A 23,153-nucleotide genomic window follows, 5' to 3' on the forward strand; every position below is an offset into this window, starting at 1 on the left:
TCAAGACATCAAAGACAAATATAAATATGTTAAGTTTTTTTTTTCTTCCAGTTACCACTGCAAAACTGCAGTCGATGGATCAAGGGGGATATGAAGTATTAAGACACATTATCATGACAGAATTTTGAAGAAGGCCCTACTGGAAATTGAAGGTAATCAGTCTTCATTTGTAAAAAGTTTTATGTAACTGCACATCTGAAATTGCATACATATGGAATTTTGATGTCGCTGAAAAAACTGTTCGCTCTAAAAAAGCTGGCTTCATCACCGAAATTGACACTAGTGATAACAGTCAATAATGACAAAGGGCAAGATGAGGAATTGAATAAACAATATGTGGTTGCAGATGATAAATCACGAACATTGAAGAATAATGAACGATTAAAAAGATTTTTTATTTATAGACAATAAATTCGACACTTAGGAATTCCTACCCAGAGAACATATTCAAGAGCATGAAAAATAGCCAGAAAGCGATTTGAGGATATTGAAGATGAAAACGCTAATGAAAATGAATGTATAAAATATTTGCCAGAAGATAAGTTAAATGTATTTGATACTTTATGATGCAGTTTTCAGTTTGAAAAAGTGTACTAGAAGACATTTTCTGTGCATTACAAAGACATGAGAGAACTTATGTCATGAAATACGCTTTAATATGTTTCCAACAATCAAAACATATTAAAGCAATTCATTATTTTTCAAAATGAATTTGTCATTTTCATATGTAACTTTGACAAAATGAAATGGATACATTAAGATGTATAATTTTTCATTTATACTTTATTTTGCTACAGTTTTACATTTAAAAATATTTCTCATCTTAAATCACTTTTATTATACCTTCCAACTAGCAACGTTTTTCGCAGGATTCTGCAACTTCGTTGAATAAAGGTTTGACTGTATTTTCATAATCTGCAGCACTACAGTAATTCAAGACAACTGCAGATTTTTAAATATAATATGGCAATAATTTCATTATTTTTAAAATTGTTGAAAAGTGAATCTGAGAATTCTAAGAAAGTTTCTTTTATAAATTTCCAATCAGAAAAAGATTTAAATTTTTATTGCTAAAATGCAGCCTACAATAGTCACTGCCCATGATTTCAACATGAGCTTTTTAAGGTCATTTTATTAAACTAAATGAGTCTTAAGGTACTCAATTTTGTTTTTTCTCAAGTAAAATTTTATGGATATTACATCCAATGTTTGTTAAGTAAAGTTAAAAATGCCTTTCCAGATGACCCTTAACACTACGTAAGCACTGCATATTAGGCAACAACATTTATCATTGCAAAAAAGTGATCAAACTCCCACTCTTCATGAAAATGATAAATCTTCAATATTTTTCCTTTTTACTCATTTTAATGGTACTAAAATAGAAAAAAAAAAAAAAAAGTGTACACAAGTAGGTAATTTTAATTTAAAACATAGGAAGAAAGTACTTCGATTTTCGCAATAATAAAAAAAATTGACACTTCTTCCAGAAATGCCGAATATTAATACAGGACATAAGAATGCCAACTTGCATGTTACACCAAGGATTAAAAGACCGAAATCTGAGGAGTAAGCTAGAAGGCAGGTAATATAAGATGCTGCTTTCCCATTGTCTCGACAACAGGTGCAGAAGATGAATTGCCAGCACCAGTTATGATACTAAAGGAGCCATAATCATTTATCTACATGAGTCATGATTAAATTGCATTTATATGTATAAGTCATATCTTGTTGGCTGTGATTGACCAAAAATCATGTTGCAATTGAATTGTTGAGCATTCCTGGCATAAAGTGTGTATTCATAACATAGAATGCTCATAAACTGTTAAGTATATTTCAATGAAAAATTGTGAGCTAAAGAATATATCCATTTGTATTATGTAGTAAATGAAGCAGTTTATTATGCTAAATTTTAAAACAAAGTATGTGTTTCTTTTATGTTGCATACATTTTTTGAATTAATTTTCAAATACTCACAATGTGTTCTTCAGCACTACTGGTATTATTCTAATGATTTCCATAGTTCATTATATTTATTATGTTTAATTTCAATCATATATGTTAATTTAGTTGTAAAAGCACAATCTTTCCCCAACTTCTTAGAAGTCTGGAAACATATCCAGGAACTGAACTGGCCAAGAAATTAATCCATTTAATATTCTTAAGTTTCTGTAAGTGGAATATTAAAAAAACATTTTTAAACAGCAAATTATGTACCATTGTTAAATTTAAACAATGCACTATAGAAGCCATTGAAACAATGATACCCAAAATGCAACAAAATGTACTAGACAGTGATATCAACTTTATATTTATCACTTAATCATTTCATAATGAATCACTTCAGAATCTAACAAAAAATGTAAAAATTTGCTGTATAATTTGATAGAATACAAATGGGCTTGCTCTTTTTTTTTTTCTAGATCAATCACTATTCATGACTTAAATGCACTCATTAATTTGTGACCTCATTTGTGTATTTTTTAAATTATTATTTTAACAAATTGGGGCCAATGATGTTTAATTAAGTGCCTTTACACTAAAATAATAATAATAATAAATAAAATCTTAACAACTCTTCTCTGTGGTCGAAGGAGATGGGAGGGTTTCTAAAATAAATTGATTCGATATCCAAACGATTGAATTCTCCCATCTTTTATGCTTCAAAAAAGACAATATAATAATACAGTTTGTTATAAAGACTCTGCTTTCCATACTAATTATATATCGTCTTGGTGACTTGACTAATCACAAAAATTTTGCTACCCCTTTGAATATATTAACTTTTTAAAATATTTTTCTCTTTAGTTAATAACTTGTAACACCTTCATAAATGAGAAATTATAAAAGAGTGAATTAAGTAATTGTACACTTTTACTTCATGAATAGGTTCAAAACGCCTGGCCATTCTATGCAACATTTATCAAACATTCTTTTTTTGTGAATAATATGTAATTATTTTCAAATAATGTCTTAGATCAGAATCTTATCAAACAATATTTAATGTTTTTTACATCATCATGATTACAACCTTCTCCTATTGGCTTTAAAACATTATCAATGATTTCTCCATTCTTTGGGCAGCAGTCTTCATCTGATTATCATGTCTCTTAGAAAAGCCTTTGTCATTCTCAGTCAGTCCAAAAAATTCATTGTCACTCTTTTGTAAATAAAAAGTGAATGTGGGCAAAAGTTATGCCAACCATTTATGAAGGTAGACTTAGAAACAAATGTTTTGAATTCAGAAACTTTGTAGCTTCAAGATACTGCTAAATGTGAATTTCATACACTTTTAATCTGAAAAGCTGTAGGGATTTCAGGTGCTAGTGGATTTGAAATCAGCATATTTTCAGGCACTGTTTAAATCAATAACTTTAACTAAAAACTTTGTTTTATTTTATTATTAACAAAATTTTCCACCTGTAAACTTTTTACTAAACTATTGAAAGTTATTACTTTTTTGACATAAATAAGTAATAAATAATGAATCCAAAATATAATGTCTTAGATTTCTAATATTTGTTGTTATTTTTACATTTTGCAGAAAATTTACATGAAGATGGTTTAGCAATAAAATTAGTTCATAGCATCTCATATAAACAATGACAAATTCTCACAAAATATTTAAAACAATGGAATTGGTAATTAACATTTTTCATTTGATCAAGTGTACAACAGCTTATTATAAATAGAAATAAGACAGATTTTTATTGAGAAATCAACAACTTTTATTTCTTATTCACATCATTTGCCAGTATTGGACATAACTCAGGAATGTATATGTTCAATAATTTTGATTTTTTTAAAGAAAAATATTATCATTCATATTTATAAATTTGAAATAACTTATGCAATTAGCATAAGCAATTAAAATTATTCTCTTTCTGTGTATATTATTATCACTTTTAATCTACATCATACACAACTCCAATTTGTCGACGAATTTCATCCATGATTTCTGCTAATGTTACAGAGTCATCTAATGGCATGATTGAACTTTCCAAAGCACCTAAAAAAATATGCCTGAATAAATAAGTAAATAATAAATTTCAATAAAATATACATCTCTATTATTAAATAAAGAATTTGTATGTAAGTATATACGTTTCTGGCATTGTGGAAAAATGATGGCACCTGCCAAATTTCTAACACATGTAGTCCTAACTAAACATGTGCACCTCAAAGCTTGCATTTTGAAATCTTTTTATTTATTTTATATTCTGTGCAAATTCAATGAGTTTTTGATTACAAACAGCAATTTTAAAGCAATCTGCTGCCACTCAGCAATGCACAAGATATTTGTCTTTCAATTAACTAACAAATTCAGCGATTTCAAAGAAAAATGCTTTTTGTTTTCCATGTGCCAGTATGTTGTCATTCGGCAAAGCTTAAGATATTTAATTTTCCTACCACATTTAATCTGCTTGTTATTAAAGAAACAAAGCAACTTGAAAGCAATAAATGCAGCTCTTCATCTTTTAGCTGAACTTATTAAGATCATTATATATATTTTTCTTTTTTATAATAGCTATTTTAGGAAATAGTTGCACAAGTGGTTAGTAGATTTAAAAATGAACATTTATACATGTTTTTAAAGCCATTAATAGATTTTCATTCAACTCCTTAGAAATGCCCCAATAAAGAACTAACAAATTTTAGCAGTTATCCTAATTTTAATTGTAGCAAGGAAGTAAAATTTAATTTACATTAAAAGTAAAATTTAATGATATAATTTTTAAGCTCAGTCTTAGATAAAGATGATGCACAATTTCTACTATGAATTCATATATTATGAAAATATAAAGCAAAGACAATAGAATTATTGACCAAAGTAGCATTGGACAACTCAAAATTAAAAAAAAAAAAAAAAAATCAGATCCAGAATCCTGTTATAGAACAGGATTTTAACAAACAATAACATTTTGCACCTTTGGCCTTCTTCACCATTTTCCACTTATGTAATCAACCTTCCTTCACAGAGATACGATAAAAATTAATTGAAGTTTTTTTATTTTTCATTTTTCATAAGTATAGTGCAGTGTTAAAATATTGTGTGTGTATTAGATTTTATGAATTCCATTGGTTTTACATTACAAATTTACATACAAACTAAAGTACTCTTTTCTAAGTAATCATTTGGGATACAAGAACAGACATTGGTGTTAAAAGGGCATGTTGTAGCTTGATATGTTTCATTATATTTAAAAGTGAAATTTTTGCTTATTACAAAGCAAGCTTCATTTATTGAGTTAAAGAGCTGTATATCTCTTGAATTTCCAACGTCCCAATCTGATCATGTCTGCTTTATACTTTAACACTTTATAAGTGAGTATTATCCTTTAATACAAGTTACAGGTGTCTGCCACAGCAACACTCGGCTTACTGTGCTACAGAAACAGAATATCTAAAAGCATTTGTTGCATTCCTCCCCCAATAAAACAAATTATATCTGTATATGTTTCTCTCACTTTGAAGCAATGCTTTTTTGCTCACACAAATGTGACTTAAATTGACTATATCAGCAATATCTATGAACATGAGCAAATCACAGCAGTTAATAGATGAATAGGTATGCTGTTGGGTTATTTTTATTCTAAATAAGGATTAAAAAGTAGTACCTTCTAAAAGGTTTCTGATTTAATATCCTGGTTTGGCATAAAATTAATTAAAAGAAACAAAGTATCATATTTATTTGCACATTTCCCCTTTTACTAATTTTACTTCTTGAAAAATCAACAGATGCAGTATATATCATTTAAAGTGATACAAAATACCTGATCAAAACTGCATAAAGAAAATTTATATATTTACTGAAGCAATATTCTTTTCCAGAAAAGAAAACTTTTGAGATTTTCTTCCTGTGTAGCAACAAGATATACATCCTATGAAGTTCCCAATAAGTTATGGAAACTGCCCCGAAGTACACACAGGGACAGTATTTTTAACAAACATAAATTTATAGTACTTGCATTTTTACTTAAAACCGGTCATCAAAGGGTGCAAGAAATACCTAAAAAAAGTTAAACATATTGATTCAGAAGTCACATTTCTAGAAAATAGATATAGGGTGGTTCTGGAAGTTAAAGGATTGTCAGGATGGTCATGGAAATCCTCAAACTGCATTTATCAGATAGGCCTGGTCACCTCAGTCAACTGACACTTAATTCTGACAGAAACTGTCTGCAGCTTAAAGCAATTCATAATTCAAACTACAATTCATAAACTTGCAGTCTTTATGAAATTCATAATAGCTGTTTCATGCCTCAGGGGGGGATATTCTGTTTACACTATATGGAGATAATTCTTACAAATGTTACACTAGATGTTTTCTTAAAAATTTTGTATTATAGATAAAAAAACAATGCAAGATCTTAGTACTACTTTATAAAAAGAATAACTAAAACAAAGACGTATTTTTCAAAAGTACCTAATGTAACTGAACAAAATTATTAATGTATAACAAGTACATTAAACAAAATGCAGGGAAAAGAATACAGAAAAAAATATTTCAGTCTATCATACAGATAAGAAAACTATTTTTATACAACACAAAAGGTGAATAAAACAAATAATATATAGATTTAAAAATTACACTACCTTTTTTTAAACATTCTCTAACTTCATTGGCTTCGTATCTTAACCCTGAGCTGTTAATAAAGTTGCATGGAGTTTTGGTATCTGGTAGTGGAAATTCATATGTTTTTTCTGGTGTTTCAATGATAATAGGGCACCACATATGCTTCGGTATCTAAAATATTTTCTGCATTAAATATACAGTGCTTAATGTATAAAAACATGCATTTGAACATGAAAGAAATCTTTAAGAATATTCCTTATCATGAAATAAATAAAATTAGCCGAATATGAAATTTCACAATGTTTTCTGTTACAATTTTTATTAAATTACATTGAACTGGCAATGAAAGAATAATTTTGCATCAGATATAATGCAAATTTTTAATCTCATTGGTTAGAAATATGAACTTGCTTTAAATCTCCTAAAAAAAAAAAAAGATATTCCTTAATAAAAAATTTTAGATATTAAATTTATATTAAAAACTTCACACCTAATTAAGAATATAAAATTTAATAATATAATTTAATGTATACATAAAATTTTAAAATATGCCTGTTAAAAAAATCCTATTATTAAAATAGCTTTTATAACTAATTATATAATAAAAACTTGCTTACTACCATTTATGTTAGTGGTATTCCTCAAAATAAAGATTATTAAAATTTTCTTAAATTAGGTGAAATTAAAGGAAAAAAAATGAATGAATTAGTTTTAATTCTATATACAGTTAAAACTTTCTTTGTTCTGTCTTTTTAATTTCTTTAATGGGTTAATATAAATTATCTTAATATGAGACTTTTTAAAATGCACCAAATTAAAGTGTTGAAAAAAATTAACTAAATACTCTTAAATTATAATATTTTAAATAAATTAAAACTGTAAAATAACTAATAATTTTCCACTTGCTGTGCTAGTCAAATACTTTTATATACACATACATATTTACAACTTATTAATTAAAATTAGTTACTTTTACACGCCCCTTTGTTCCTGTAATTGTGATGTCACTTGGCAATTCTGCAATAGCATTAGTGCTCACAGTGGCTGTGCGATTGTTACTGTACAATAAACTACTAGCCATAGCAATATCCACTCCTATATATAAAAAGATATACATTCAATTAAGATGGAGCACTTAATACAATACCAACAAAATGCTGTTTTGCTATCTGATATGCTTCATTTCACAGGTTGAGTAAATTTTACCATGGTTTTAAGAAATACAGCTGTGAGGAAATTACTGTTTAATTTACTCTTATTTTAATTTTCAATAAAAATTCCACAAAATATTAAATTTCAAGTAAATCAAATATTTAGACTCATTTAAAATTACAGTAATTACATATAAAAATATAACAAAAATACCGAATTGAATATAATTCAGAAAATTAAATATCTTTCACATTTAATATTTTTTTTTTTTTTTTTTTTTTTTTTTTTTTTTTTTTTTTTTTTTTACAGCAGCATAAAATTGCAACATTCTGATACAATATGTGAAAATGATTTTATAAGCAATATTATTGCTCTCAAACTTCTGCAGCAACAGTATTTTTTAAAGAAGAATTTTTCAATTAACACTCTGAATGAAAGCACTGAAGAAAGATGATAAAAATACCTTGCTTCAGTTCTATACACAGCATATAATGGGTTAACCAAAAAAAGTACACAATATTTTTGTAAATCAGTATATATGAGGGGAAAAAAAACAAGTTCCAGAGAGTTATATATTGCAAACTAAGTATATTTTACATCTTATATTCAACAACAAATAGAAATATAGATACCATATTTAAAAAGTAAATGCTTTGCTTGAATAAAGCTCTTCTTTGCTCTTGCTTGAATGATTAATTATAGATGTTTCTATTTTAAGGAATGAATTTAATAAAATAGACTTTCTAAAAATAACTTATGATTATATGATATATTTTAATAGACATATATAATCAAATTGTTATATGAGCCTCAGAAAATTTTAATAAGGAAAATGTTTTCATGTATGTGATAAAATAAAAATCACTGTTAGTCAGAGTTATCTTGTAAGGTTTCATAATTATTAATCAGTTATCATTATACCATTATTTTCACTTTAACTTTTGTTGGCTACTCCCAGATTTAAAATTAATTAATGTATTTAAGCACACTTTTCTTGAATTCAGAAGATAGACTGTGGCAGCAGTTTCTGACCATTTTACTACTAGTTCTTCAATGTCTGAATTACTTGAATCAGCTTTAGATTTGTTAGCAATAACTACTCACAGTTTAAAGGCTTGAGCCAAAATGTATAGGTGTGCTTTATCTTGTATTATACTTTAATAATTACATTTTATATTGTTTTCTATTATTCTTGCAAGCTGTAGAGACTGTTTTTTTTATTATTATACAGGTTATGTAACTGTTAGACTGACAAAAAAAATAAATGGTTTATTTTGAACTTTTTCTTGTGCAGCAGTTACTTTACTTAGAAATTAAGATAGTGTGATATGTCACCTGTCTATCTTCAGAGACCCAGAGATTAGTTTTCAAAGTTGTTAGCATTTGTACAGTCTGATACACAACAATTTAATAGTTTGCAATGTTATAACTGGTATGAAATGGTGACAGATATGAAATGCATTAAATAAGATAAATACAGTTAAAAGTCGTTAATTCGGACACCCATAATCTGGACCTCAAAGCTACAAACTTTCTACGCATGCGCCTTGTTGATGCATGCGCGTAAGACCTTTACGACTGCAAATATGCGCATGTGCATAATACATTTACGCATGCGCATTTAATGTATAACTGTATAACGGACGGTATAAGCTAAGCTAAAATGATCTAATTAAGTTAATGTTGCAGATTGTGTTGTTCCTTAATCTTCAAATTGGATCCGACTTATTATTTTTTGCAGACTGTTAGAGCAATTTTATAAAAGTAAGCTTGAACTTTCGATTATGTCAAATACAATTTCCGATATACATTTACTAATATGTAAAGGATCTACAAAGCGAAAGTATGTTTCAAAGTCCATTAAAAAAAAGTGGAATTGCTGCAAAAAATGGATAAAGGGATATCCTTCGTTTCTCTAACCATTCCGAAATCTGTTTATCAATTTCACGCTGCTCTGCAGCCGGGGGGGGGGGAGGAACGCCATGCCACGCAATGAATTGATCTGTCAGCACTATCCTTACCTTCAGGGCAGATGTTTTTATTTTATTTGGCTTATAATTCCTTACTAAATGTAGTATTTCATCTCAATGTACTCCGTCTTTAATATGATTTAAATCAAATTCCTCGTCATTATAATTAGCTTTCGATAGTGAAGAAAGTGACATAGAGGTTATTGAAAACGAAAAAATTTCGATTGACAATTTGGTCGGTATTCTCGACACAGCAAATATAGGACTTGAACAGCAGAACTTTGTAACTGAAGAAGAAATTATGTCTGTTTATAGCATTAAAGAGAAAGTATTATCACATAAAATGAAGCAACTTAAACAACTTACATTGAAAGAAATGTTTAATAAAGTAAACAAATAAATATTAAGCTTTTTTTTTTTTTTTTTTTTTGTAAATTTTGATACCCTTTACATAATATTGTTCTTTATTTCATAAATTATGGTTTCATATTTTTAATTTTATAATTTCTGCATGCCATCTTACCAGATTTAAACTGATTATCTATAATCCGGAATCGCCGAAGTCCCTACGAGTCCGGATTAACGACTTTTGACTGTATGTAAATTTCTAAGATACCTACCTATACATAAGAAAAATGCAAAATTATGAGTTTCAAACTGGAGCTTTGTAGAAATATAACTTTGTATAAACATTTTTTAATCAAACAAAATTTAATTTTTATGGTTTTTTGAATGCCATTTTCTACAACAAATACTACAAATTCCTATAACAAGGCATTTTGGCCATACGTATTCCACCTGTTAAGGAATCACAGCATGGGATAATGTTCAAGTTATTTGAATAGACAGCTAGTTAAAAATACTTTGTGTATTTTTCTTCTTTATGCCCCAAAGTCAGTATTTTTTTACTTTTTTTTTTCAATAAGCAAAATTAAGTCATATAAGTTTGGGAATTTATTTTTATTATAAACTTAGGTACAATATTACACTTTTCCCCTCCATTTATTTTTAAATGGAAGGCTTTAAGTAAGCTTTTTTCCCCCTCCATTTATTTTTAAAAAAGGTATTTTGCAATTTAAGGAATGACATGTTCATTTCTTAAATTGAAGACACATTTAAATAAATCTTTCAATAATCCTTCTAAATGCTGTGTATGCTTTATTGAATGAAGGAAATATTTCTTAACAGAATTATTAACATATTTAAAAAAAATTACCATCATCATTTAGATGTCCAACTGCAGCAATTTTTTTAGGTTTTTCACCATTATAAATCATTGTGACAGCATTTAATGTATAAATGCCAAGGTCAAGTATTGTACCTCCTCCAATAGACTTTTTCATAATTCTCTCCACTGATAATAATGGAATTCCAAAATTTGAATATATATGAACAATTTCTCCTATATTACCCTTTTTCAGGTAGTCTATTAGAAATCTGTAGGATGGAATAAATCTGCTCCAAATTGCCTGTAATAGAGTTTAAAACTCCATTACAACAATTTTTCCCGATATATAGAAAATAATCATTGTCCAAAATATACAAATTCATCACTATAATTAGGCAAAATCAGCCATATATCCTCCTATTAGGTTAAAAAATATGCATACATTTACATAATGAAAATGTATGAGTATCAAGCAAAAGAATGTGTAGCCACTGTTGAATGTCAATTGATAGTAACTACTCATAAAAAAATACCTTTCTATTATAAAAAATCGTTAAAGTTTTACAAAATATGAAATTGATAATGAAATAAATTTCAAATTTGGGCTTCCACATGCCCATATTTGCAGTATGATTACGTCATTCAAAATTCGATGGCCTATATACTGTTGTTTTATCACAATGCGAGAAATATACATACATTTATGCAGATTTTTCATTATTTAATTTCTTCAAATACAATGCAGGACTCTAACATTTGGTGGCAACAGTTTGAGAAGTGAAACGGACATTTATAGTGATTCAACACAATATCGCAAAACAAAAACAATAGTCCTTTAGGGACAAAGCCCCTTTGGAAAAAAAAAAAAAAAAAAAAAAGAAGCCCTTGTAGGAAAGACATGCTTCCAATAGCAAATCCAATAACTAAATTTATTACAGTATTTTAAAAATGAACATCAAAATGCTTTGTATCTTGAAATATGATCCTAGACAAAAATCAAGCTTCTCAAAATCTTCTCAAAATGATGTAGAATACTTTATGAGAATAAAATGGCAGTACATTAAGAATTCCATAAAAGAGCAATCAATAAAATTTAAAAAGCAAGAATCATTGGTAATAAAACATCTTTTTTGAGATATCTTTCAGTATTTTCTCTGTGCTGTTGGTTTTCCACTGTACAGAGCAATTTGCCTTTAAAAAAAAAAAAAGACTCAGAGAACTGCATTAACTCTGCATCTGTATGACATCAACATTGTGCAGCAGCCAAAACAAATATGCGCTTCCAGCATGCTCAACTGCCACTTAAGTATTTTTTCCTGACATCATGGGTTGCCACATTAACTATATTAGCAACATACCTTTCTGCCTCATACTTTTTTGGTCAGATTGCAGACAATCAGACAGTACCAAAAACAATACCAACATTACAGGTAGAAGGACTCTTTAAAACTAAAATCTAATGTGCCTATAAAATATAGTAAGTAAAACATGGTGAGTATCACCATTTTTTAATTTGTTAAGAACTTGAATTCTATGCCAGAGTTATTCAAAAGTATCAGTGATGAACTTAGTAATTAGTTTTAATTAGCATTTACATATTTAATAGAGAACACTACTTTACAAATGAGAATCATTATTTACTTTATTGCTTGATACTCATACTCAAGATAAAAATAAACCAGGTAAATTTATTTTGAATATCTCATCTAATTTCACACATAAAGACTGCTTTGTGTTGATTTCACAAAAATTCATGATTTTATCTTTTCATAAGCTGCTTATAAACAAGATTGAAATTTTCTCATAAAATTCTTGACCAATTTGAAGAGATTTTGAAAGTGAAAAGTACACACTTAGGATATCAAAGCTTGTAACTAACTTTCTACTACATCGATGAAGTATGGAGTCTCACAACGGCCAGCTCAGAATTCAACTCGAGAACTTACATATTAACACAACCATCTCGAGGCAGTTTGGTGATAAAAGTTACTTATCGGGTGCAAGTTGGTACTTTTTTTTTTTTTTTTTTTTTTAAGAAAACTACCCAAACTATTGATATTTATTATAAGTTGGTAAACATTAGCAATATATGAAAAGAAAATGTACTTTAGCAATTTAAAATATAGACTTGAATTATTGAATAAGAATTACATGATACATTAAAAATTAAAACACATTCTTCTTCAAATCTTTAATTTTTTCACACTATTTTTCTGTTTTTTTTTTTTTTTTTTTTTTTTCTCCTCACTATTTTTCTTATACAGTACAAAGTCTTTAATCTGGACATCCATAATCCGGAATGATCTATAACCCGAACCTCAAAGGTACAAACTTTCTGTGCATGCGTAGCGTTTATGCATGCGCATATGCGTTTATGCATAATACCTTTATGCATGCACATTTAACGTGTAAGGGGGGCGGTATAAGCTATACTAAAATTATCTAATTATCTATTTCAGTTAATGTTGCAGATTGCGTTGTTCCTTAATTTTCTAATTGCATCTGGCTTATTATTTTTTGCAGACTGTTAGAGCAATTTTATAAAAAGTAAGCTTGAACTTTCGATTATGTCGAAAAGAGTTTCCGATTCTGAAGCTGCCAAAGGATCTACAAAGTGAAAGCATGTTTTGATGTCCATCAAATAAAAAGTGGAATTGCTGCAAAAAATGGATAAAGGCATGAAGAAAGTGACAGAGAGGTTAGTGAAAACGAAAAAATTTCGATTGACAAGTTAGTCGGTATTCTCAGCACAGCAATTAGACTTGAACAGCGGAACTTTGTAACTGAAGAAGAAATTATGTCTGTTTATAGAATTAAAGAGAAAGTATTAGCACATAAAACGAAACAACTTACATTGAAAGAAATGTTTAATAAAGTAAACAAATGAATATTAAGCTTTTTTTTTTTTTTTTGTAAATTTTGATACTGTTTAGATCATAATTGCTCTTTATTTCATAAATTAAGGTTTCATTTTTTAATTTCTGCATGCCATCTTACCATATTTAAATTGATGATCTATAATCCGGAAAAAACCCTAATACGGAATCGCTGAAGTTCCGATGAGTCCGGATGAAAGACTTTGTACTGTAATGTGTTACAAATTTAAGAGATGAAGGGGAAGTGGGGAATTCAACAAATTGTTCTGTGAAAAGCTAGCTATAGTAATGGTGAGAGTTGCGGTTCTCGGATACATCTGCAAGCAATATATATTAATACATCTTAAATGAAGCATATCCTATAATAATATTCGCATATAAATTACTATTAATTTTTTATGTAAAAAAATCATTTCTAGTAGAAATTAAGTTTTCGTGATCTATCAGAACAAGAATCTGTGCATTGTGTTTATATTTAAAATGGCCATACGCTGAACTAGTTGCCAAATTATCTGAATTCTACCAACAGGTGAAATTACAACAAAATACATCAAATATTACATTCTAATCAAAACATTTATAAAATAAAGAAATTCAAATTTATTTGCTGAATGGTAAGTACATGCCTCAGCAGAACGGACATAAATTAATATCTTGAGTTATCAGATTGTAGTTTGCATTTTGAATTAAAATTAGTAAACTTTACCCAGGCAAAATAGACATTTAAAAAATTCTCCTATTAAAAAAATTTAATGTCTCTTTTAATACTAGTATGCAAATAATTGGAATAATAATTGATATAAAAACTAGATTTCAGATTTTTGATATTGATATAATATTTCACTTGAATGATTTCAAGACACTTTCATTAACACATTGACAGCCAGAATAGGCATATAAAAATTCACTGGAAGCTGCTCTAATTTAAGGAAAGAACTTTATAGATACTGACTCACCTTTCTAATTGTAATAAACACAAGCAAAGCACATAGATGGCATATTGAAGAGGAAGATTTCTGATTGAATAGTACGCTAATATGTTGAATTCGTAATATCTAAGAAACTTGGCAGTTGAGGCAATTTTAATTCCATTTTTATTTCCAATTGACATATGTGGTCACAGTTCATTTAGCACTCTAGTCATGCCTATTCATAAACATTTACATTTTTGATATTTTTGTGAAAGCGAGCACAGAGAAATTACATCCTAGCAGGGTAGAGAGCAAAGCTGAAGTGCATAGTTATCCTACATGGAACCCCATGAACAGAAAAGTTTTGGTTTGAGTTTAACTTATTTCCCAGAATAAGTACTTGTGTTGAAATTTCTAGATTATGTTTTTCATATGCATCATTATCCAAATATTCAGAATCATCTATATGAGGGACATATTCCTCTTCACCTAAGGAACATTTTTACACATATCTAATAAATTGTCTTCAAAACATTTTGCAAGTTCTTTACCTGTTAATGGTCTTTTGTATTCACATCTCATTCATTTAGGCTGAGAAAGTCCTAGTAAATTGTCATTTACATTGCTCATTTTAGGAGACAATTTAAAAAAAATAGCATGGAAAATGTAAAATTAAAAATGTTTTTACTGTATTTAATACTGCACCTAAGATATAATGCAATTAACATGAAAGCAAAGTGTTAACATTGACCTCAGCACGTACAAGCATGTGATTTGCTATTAGATAATACCACATCACATGCCCAAGAATGATCGGTAGGGAATACATTAAAGATTTCTAAAAAATGCTAAATTTTTTGTTAGAAGTTTAAATAGACTATTATGAATAAAACATTACTAAAAAGCCTATCATAATTGTTTTTCCAAATTAGCCCAACCAATATAAAAAATAATGCAAACAAAAACAGCTCACATTGCATTTTAGAAAACAAAAGATGTAAATATAAGCTATAAATGAGGTGTGTAAATACGAAGAGACAAAGTATTTTTTAAAAATTGGTGTTTAAATTTATAAAAGTTTTAGCAAGTTTAATATACAGAAAAACTACTTTTATCGCAATTTAGTTTCAATAATGTGATAAAAATTTCAAATTTATGGATTTTAGGAGCTACTTCAGAACAGACTGGATATTAAAATAAAATATGAGAAATTTTTACTACACATACATTCATTATCTTTTAGACCACAATAAAAGTATGTTTACTTTGAAATGTATATCACAAATACCTCCATAAGGAAACGTTTATTCTTCCTTGCGATATCAATAAGTGCCTTTGTTTGTTTTGCATTGAGTGTCATAGGCTTTTCCATTAAAACATGTTTGCCATTTTCTAACATCATTTTACCAACACGAAAATGCTCACTATTAATTGTACCAACATATGCCACCTCTGAAAAATATTAAAAAATAACATAAATACATAATCACATCTCTTATTATTTACTGATTTTATGACATTTTACAAGTAATGAACATGAAGTAGCAGACAATTCTGAGCAAAAAGAAAAAATATTTAATTAAATAATAAAAACAATTTTATAGCATATTTACCACATTCTTAATCATTCTTCAAATGTGTTTAAAATAAAATGTTTTCTGTTTGCTTAAATATGATACTTGATAAATACATCAAGGTCAGAATTATCCAATATAAGGAAGACTGAATAGCTGTCAGGCAAATGAGAATGCTGAATGACCAAGAAACACTGTAGAAAAATTATTAAAATAAACCCAGTAAATAAAAAAAAACCATTTTATTACAGACTTGGCATAATATATATAAGATGTATTTACTGTGTGCTGAAATTGATATATAATTTTATCTTCTTATGCTTGTAATAATAAAATTATTTCATTAAAAACACCAATTAGATAATCCCACAAAGTTTTTAAGGCCCATTTATTGAACAATTACTTTTGCTCAAAGGCATGTTCTGTCGAAACTAATAAATTTTTTTTTCTCTGATCTATTACCCATTTCTCTTAGCTTGTCTTCAAAAACAGTCCAGGCTGTGATAACAGCCTGACAAGACTCTTTATTCTTAGGCATTTTCTCTAATTCTTCTTGCTTGGACTTCCACCAACAAATGTATATCTCGTTAAATTGAAATTCTCTAGCCGCAGTCCGATTTTTCAGTTTTTATCACTTTCTTAACTGCTGAAAAGCTTAAAAGCAGCTATATGCATAACTTTTTCTTCAAGCAGAAGCCATTGTAAATATAATAAAAATTCAATAATAAATCATGAACAATAAAGTAAGCAATAAGCAACTCACAAAGCAGGAGACACTTGTAAGAATGAATATAGAACTTGGTGAAATAAAAGTTTCTGTGGACATTAAAAAGATGTTATCAGAAAATTCAGACAAACCTACAGCAACAACAGTACTAAACAGTTTATCAGAAGATAATGAATTACAGGGTCTTTACAGCAAGCACACCCTACTAAGATGAGATACACACAAATTCAAACTTGATGCACTGCCTTAGTATAACCTGAGTGCTCGTATCAGGCATAAATACCATAACTAATTCTACAGGCATAAATACCATAACTAATTCTACATTAACCATTTCGCTTGTGCATAACTTACAATTTTAACTAGCAAAATTCTAAAGACAGACGGAAAATAAAATTCCTTCAGATATGCATCCAACCAACATTTTCAACTTTTAAATATGTATATGCTGCAGCTTATCTAACCAAAATTACAGTAAGTGCTATCTGGCTAAGGGGAAGGAGGAAGGATGCCTCTACAAAGAACTTTTTAAGGGAAACTGGCTCATATTAATGTTATATTTGGGAAAAGCTAAAAAAACTACCATGAAATCTACTTTAAACCAGGATTTGAACTGAAGTCACATTAGTAGATTCAGCAGTTTAATTGCACAAACCAGCCCTTGCACAAACCAAGACTGTTGATGCTATGTGAAAACATTGGACTAGTATAAACTATGATTAATTTAGAACTCTAATTTAAAAGTGTACTTTTTTTCCTTTTTAACAAGGGAAAGTGTTGAAGTTATTTATGTTGCAAAAGAAAAAACAAGGTACTGTAATTTTTTTTAATTTTATATATATGTTTGGCAACATCTCAGAATGAACTTCAACTTCTACTTGGAGAAGTTCAGTTGAGCGATTTGTTGTTGACTTTCTCATAGAACTTAACTTGCATTAAAAGCATGGATTAGGAAAACGTTTAATAAGATTCTTCTTCAGTTTAGCATATTTAATCTTAAAATGCAATAGTTTAAACAAAAAGATCCAATTGTAATTCATAACGTAAAAACACAATATGTATGAAATACTAATAAAGAAAATTAGAAAAAGGTGAAAGCTTAATTGATTCAAACTTAAAAGCTAATATGCATGTAGAATAAAGTTAAAATTATCACAAAACATATTAGAAAAAGTACTACAAAACATCATGTTAAAAAACCAATAACAAAGCAGAGGTAAATGGAAAATTAGCCTAATTCGAATATCACCATGGACGTTTCAAGGGAAATGCATGGTAAGCTTCAAACTCTGCTAATTCCAGAATGCGTTTCGTCAAACAGGAAGCAAATTGAGATTGATTGTCAAAAATTTTTTTATTTATTAAAAAGAGCCAAATATTAATTAAAACCAAGTCTCAATTTCTCTGTTTCATTTCCCGACGTGTCAGCTGTTAACAAGTACATGAGAAATATATAACTTGTGCAAGAAAAACTATACAAGCTAGCCTGGTAAGGCAAATTTACAGCATTAAAATAAATAGCGAATTGCTATTAGTCAACATATTCACAAATTTTTATGGGTGAACCTTTTTAGTCTGAAGAGTTATAACTTTATAAAGGAAGTTACAGCAATTATTTTTTTAATAAAGATAATAAATGATTCAAATTGGGTCAGTTTGTGACCAAAATTTAGGACAACAAAATGATGAAATTTAAAAAAACATACCTAAATTCAAGACTTATTTCTGTGAGAAGCTATTTGCAAAAAATGGCAGAAAGAGTGAGTTGTAAGAAGCAAGAGAAAAGAGTGAAAAAAGATAAGAATTAAATTCACCAAATAAGGTGAGACTATGCAAAGGGAAAAAACAAAGGTCAGGAAGCAATGCCCAATGAAACGTAACAAACTGAGGGGGACCCGCGTCCAAAAATTTGGAGGGGGGTGTAGATGGTAGTTTTTTTCAACATGGCGTCTGTCCTGTTTGATGTCAATTCTAGAATGGTTTGAAAATGTGAATTCAAAATAGCTAATTCTTACAACTGGTAAAATTGGCCAGACAGCAGTTGAAATTGGAAAAATACAGTATTTTGTTAGTAAAAGTCTCAATTCTTCAAGTTCTTTCAAGCTTCTTTGAAATGAAAAGAGCCTATAAATTTAATTAACAGGATAGATTAGGCTAGAAAAAGACTTTATTTTACATATTATGCATATTAAAAACAAGGTTTGAAGTACTGAGCCAAACGAGTAGAGAAAAAATTTTAAGTGGTGAGAGTAATAAGCTATACATTTTTACATTAGATTATCAAAATTAGCCATCCATTAATCACTTTCCCTTTTTGGGATTTAAGTAAAAAATTTCATTATCTAACTCAAATAATCTAAAAAAAACAGGTAAATGCCAGCTTTTTTTAGGGAATATTTAATGACTGTATTTGGAAGAAAATTGTCTTGCAAGATATTAATAAAGTAGTGCATTTCTACTTGGAGGTCTTGTACATTATTACAGATTCTATTAATTCTTAGAAGTTGTGCATTAATTGTGTTGACTACGACCCTTTTTGAAATATTAGAATTCCAGTTCGTTAACTTAAGCGTAAAAAAATTTAAATGTCTGCGCTTGTCGTAAATTCTGATAAGTTTGTAATCCAGAACATGCAAATCAAGGTATGCTATATCATTTTGAACAGTATTAGTGGCATTAAGCTTGAGGCAAGTTGGGTAAATATTTGAGTGCTCAATTTTGTTGAAGTTGTTAAAAACAATATCATCATCTATATAACGAAAGATGTGCTTGAAATATTTGTAATTTTCAATTTTAAGTGATTTCATAAACTTAAATTCTTGGGTAAGCAGGAATATTTCGCAAATTGCTGTTAAAAAATTTCCACCTAAAAACCTGGCACTTCTTTAAAGATGTTTTTATAAATTTAATATAATTTTTTAAAAGTACACTTTTCAAGAACTGTTGCCGATTTTCAGTAGAAATAATAGTATTGATCTGTGGAAATAAATTAGGGAGATAAATTAGCAAACTATTAGAAATAAATTAGCAAACTATTTTCAAAATCATAGCATTGGATATGCTCTATTTTAAGTGAATTTAAAGTATGAATTATTTTATAGTGGTTTCAGATCATCCAATTATAATGCTTCTCTTGAAAATCAAAATTGTTTATTATATCTCGAATAATTTTAAGTTTTTGTGCAAAGAGATAAATTCTTTTAAATAACTTCTGGTACTGTTCGCTATGTATCTGAACTTTACTAGAGTTTTATGAAACTTAGGCAGTGCACATATATTTGCAAATCTTATTAAATTTGTTGGGACGAATTTTAAGTCTTTTATGAAGTGCTTTAAATTTATTTAAAAGGATTTTAGTGCTGGTAGAGACCTGCGTACAGGTGCATATACTTTGTAATTCTTGTTGCAGAATGTAATAAAATTTTTTTTATACGACACTAAAATTATTCCTAAAATTAGCTTTGTCAATTTTGGTGATGATAAAGCTTTCTTGCAGAAGATTAATTTGTGATTCAAGATGTTTCTTATTGTGGACTTGACTGAAACTAGACAGTTTAAAAAGCACAAGTTTCAAATTCTTTAATTAAAGCAGCTTTCCATTCAAGAAAGGTAGTGGTTGGTAAGTTAAAGTGATTACTTGCTAAAATAATGAATTTATTAAGATCATTGTGAAATTGCTTTAGGCAAGAGTGTTTATTAAGACTGAAAGTTGGACGAAATTTGGTGCCAAGTTGCATAAGTTGACGTAGTTAATCATCTTGAATGATGTTAAGATCTCCTGTGACAATATGTCGATGAAAAGGATCAATGAAGTTACTGTCGTCAGGATGCTCACAATTTCAAACGTTATTAGCTAAAACATCGTGGTGGTTAAAAACCATGTTACCTAAAGTTTTTTCAAATTTAAAACAAGGTGTTACCAGAAGCTATTGGTAAGAGAGTAAAATCTGACATTTTTTAAAAAGGTGAGGAATTTTTAGTTGATCATAAAAAAGGTGCTTGAATTGTACCCTACAGAAAATTTTATTGAGGAAAAAATTACTTTTTAGCAATTTATAGTTGTAAAAGTCTATAATTAAATCTTTGACTATTGTGTTACACTGAATTTGTTGATTAATTTCGCCTACAAGTTTCCATAATGTAACATCTTTAAAAGTATGCAAAAGGTTAATGGCATTTTTTGCGAAAGCTTGCTTTCGTAGGAATGAATCAAGTTTTTGAATAATTAATTTTAAAGCCTGTGTGGTAAAGAATCTTTTGTCGTTAGAATTCCCTCCTCTTTTTCCTCTGGTAGTAGCATTACTAAAAAACCCAAATTGTCCATAAATAGATTCCTCTGCTTGTCCATCAGTGGTTTTATTGAGATTTGTGTTAAGTCCGTTAGGATAAAGTGACTTTTTTTTTTTTTAAGTACAGTCAAAAGTCTTTAATCCGGACGTCCATAATCCAGACTTCAAAGCTACAAACTTTCTGCGCATGCATTAACGCATGCGCATATGCATCTACGCATGCACATAATACGTTTACGCATGCGCGTAATACGTTTACGCATGCGCGTTTAATGTATAATGGACGGTATAAGCTAAGCTAAAATTATCTATTTCAGTTAATGTTGCAGATTGCGTTGTTCCTTACTCTTCTTATTGGATCCGGCTTATTATTTTTTGCAGACTGTTAGCGCAATTTTATAAAAGTAAGCTTAAACTTTCGATTATGTCAAAAAGAATTTCCGATTCTGGAGCTACCAAAGGATCTACAAAGCGAAAGCATATTTCGATGTCCATCAAACAAAAAGTGGAATTGCTTCAAAAAATTGATAAAGGCATATCCTTTGATTCTCTAACCATTCCGAAATATGTTTATCAATTTCCTGCTGCTATATGGAAGGGGGGGGGACGCGGCGCGCAATGAACTGGAAGTTGATCTGTCAGCACTATCCTTATCTTCAGAGCAGATGTTTTTATTTTATTCAGCTTATAATTCCTTACTAAATGTAGTATTTCATCTCGATGTACTCCGTCTTTGATATGATTTAAATCAAATTCCTCATCATTATAAATATCACGAATACACATCAAATAGTTTTCTGGTTGCAATTTTCTAATTTTGACTATGCATAATATATGCTTTACGCATGTGCGTGTTTAAAGAAATGTTTAATCAAGTAAACAAATAAATATTAAGCTTTTTTTTTTTTTTTTTTTTTTTGTAAATTTTGATACCCTTTAGATCATAATTGCTTTTTATTTCATAAATTATGGTTTCATATTTTCAATTTTATAATTTATTTTCTGCATGCCATTTTACCAGATTTAATCTGACGATTTATGATTCAGTAAAACCCATAATCCGGAATTACCGAAGTCCCGACGAGTCCGGATTAAAGACTTTTGACTGTGTATAAATAGATTCTTTAAAGAGTCTCAATTTAGTATCAGGTACAATATCAAGCACACTAATTTCAATGTTGTAAAAATTGTGAATTTGAAAATGCTCCAGAATAGCTGTACGGTGTTTTTCATCGTTATTACTTGCGTTAACATTATTAAAATTTTTTATATGTGACCTATGGTTATTAATTCTGAGGTTTAGAGCATTCTGAGTTAGACCTATTTATGTAAGGTCTTTACATGTAATTTGGTAGATGCAGCTGTAAGTTTTTCAAAGTGTAAGTTGATGACGGTAAGAACGTGGATAATAAAATATGCTAAAGAAATTAAGGCAATATAGCAAAAGTACACAAATTCAGGTATGATATACCAGGAGAGTTTTTAACATTAAAATCAAAAAAATAGTTTGTTCTCTTAGTAGTTTTGGGAAATTTGTGCATTAATTTCAAGCAAAATTTCTTTGCAAATGGTTTCACAGTTAAAAAATTAAAGGAAGTGAATATTTCATACTCTGTAAAGTTTGATAAACTGCTTTGCAAAAAAAGTGAATTAATATTCAGTGCCATCTTTACAGCATTATCGGACTCCAGGCAAACCATTGTGCTGGGGCCTCCATGACAACCACTCACAGAAATACAAATGGATTAGCATGGGGGCCCCCAGTGCCAAGAGGCCCATAAGACGGCTCTGTAAATATCATAATCAGGATATTAGTTAGGTGATACTAGTTAAGGCTGCTATTCTGACAGCTATGATCAACCTAAAAGTAAAAAGAATGATGTATCTTAAGTGAAACACAGAGGATAATGCT

At 28.8% G+C, this 23,153-nt stretch overlaps 1 protein-coding gene across 4 annotated transcripts in view; it reads right to left on the bottom strand.

Annotated features, from left to right (window-relative positions):
• Positions 1 to 3,701: 3,701 nt before the first annotated feature.
• LOC118197191 (trans-1,2-dihydrobenzene-1,2-diol dehydrogenase-like) overlaps positions 3,702 to 23,153 on the bottom strand; it is a 34,072-nt gene continuing 14,620 nt past the window's right edge. For all 4 annotated transcript variants that reach the window (XM_085806487.1, XM_085806486.1, XM_035368700.2 and 1 more), the window contains exons 4-8: positions 15,940 to 16,103; positions 10,913 to 11,165; positions 7,545 to 7,669; positions 6,595 to 6,745; positions 3,702 to 4,006 (exon numbers count right to left, since the gene is read on the bottom strand). In XM_085806487.1, coding sequence (XP_085662613.1) covers positions 3,903 to 4,006; positions 6,595 to 6,745; positions 7,545 to 7,669; positions 10,913 to 11,165; positions 15,940 to 16,103 — 797 coding nt within the window. In that variant the 3' untranslated portion in view covers positions 3,702 to 3,902. The remainder of the gene's footprint in view (positions 4,007 to 6,594; positions 6,746 to 7,544; positions 7,670 to 10,912; positions 11,166 to 15,939; positions 16,104 to 23,153) is intronic.

The sequence above is a fragment of the Stegodyphus dumicola genome, chromosome 12 (genome assembly GCF_044657685.1).
Source record: "Stegodyphus dumicola isolate Sdum_Otavi_A_Nest chromosome 12, ASM4465768v1".
In the NCBI taxonomy this organism is placed as follows: Eukaryota; Metazoa; Arthropoda; class Arachnida; order Araneae; family Eresidae; genus Stegodyphus; species Stegodyphus dumicola.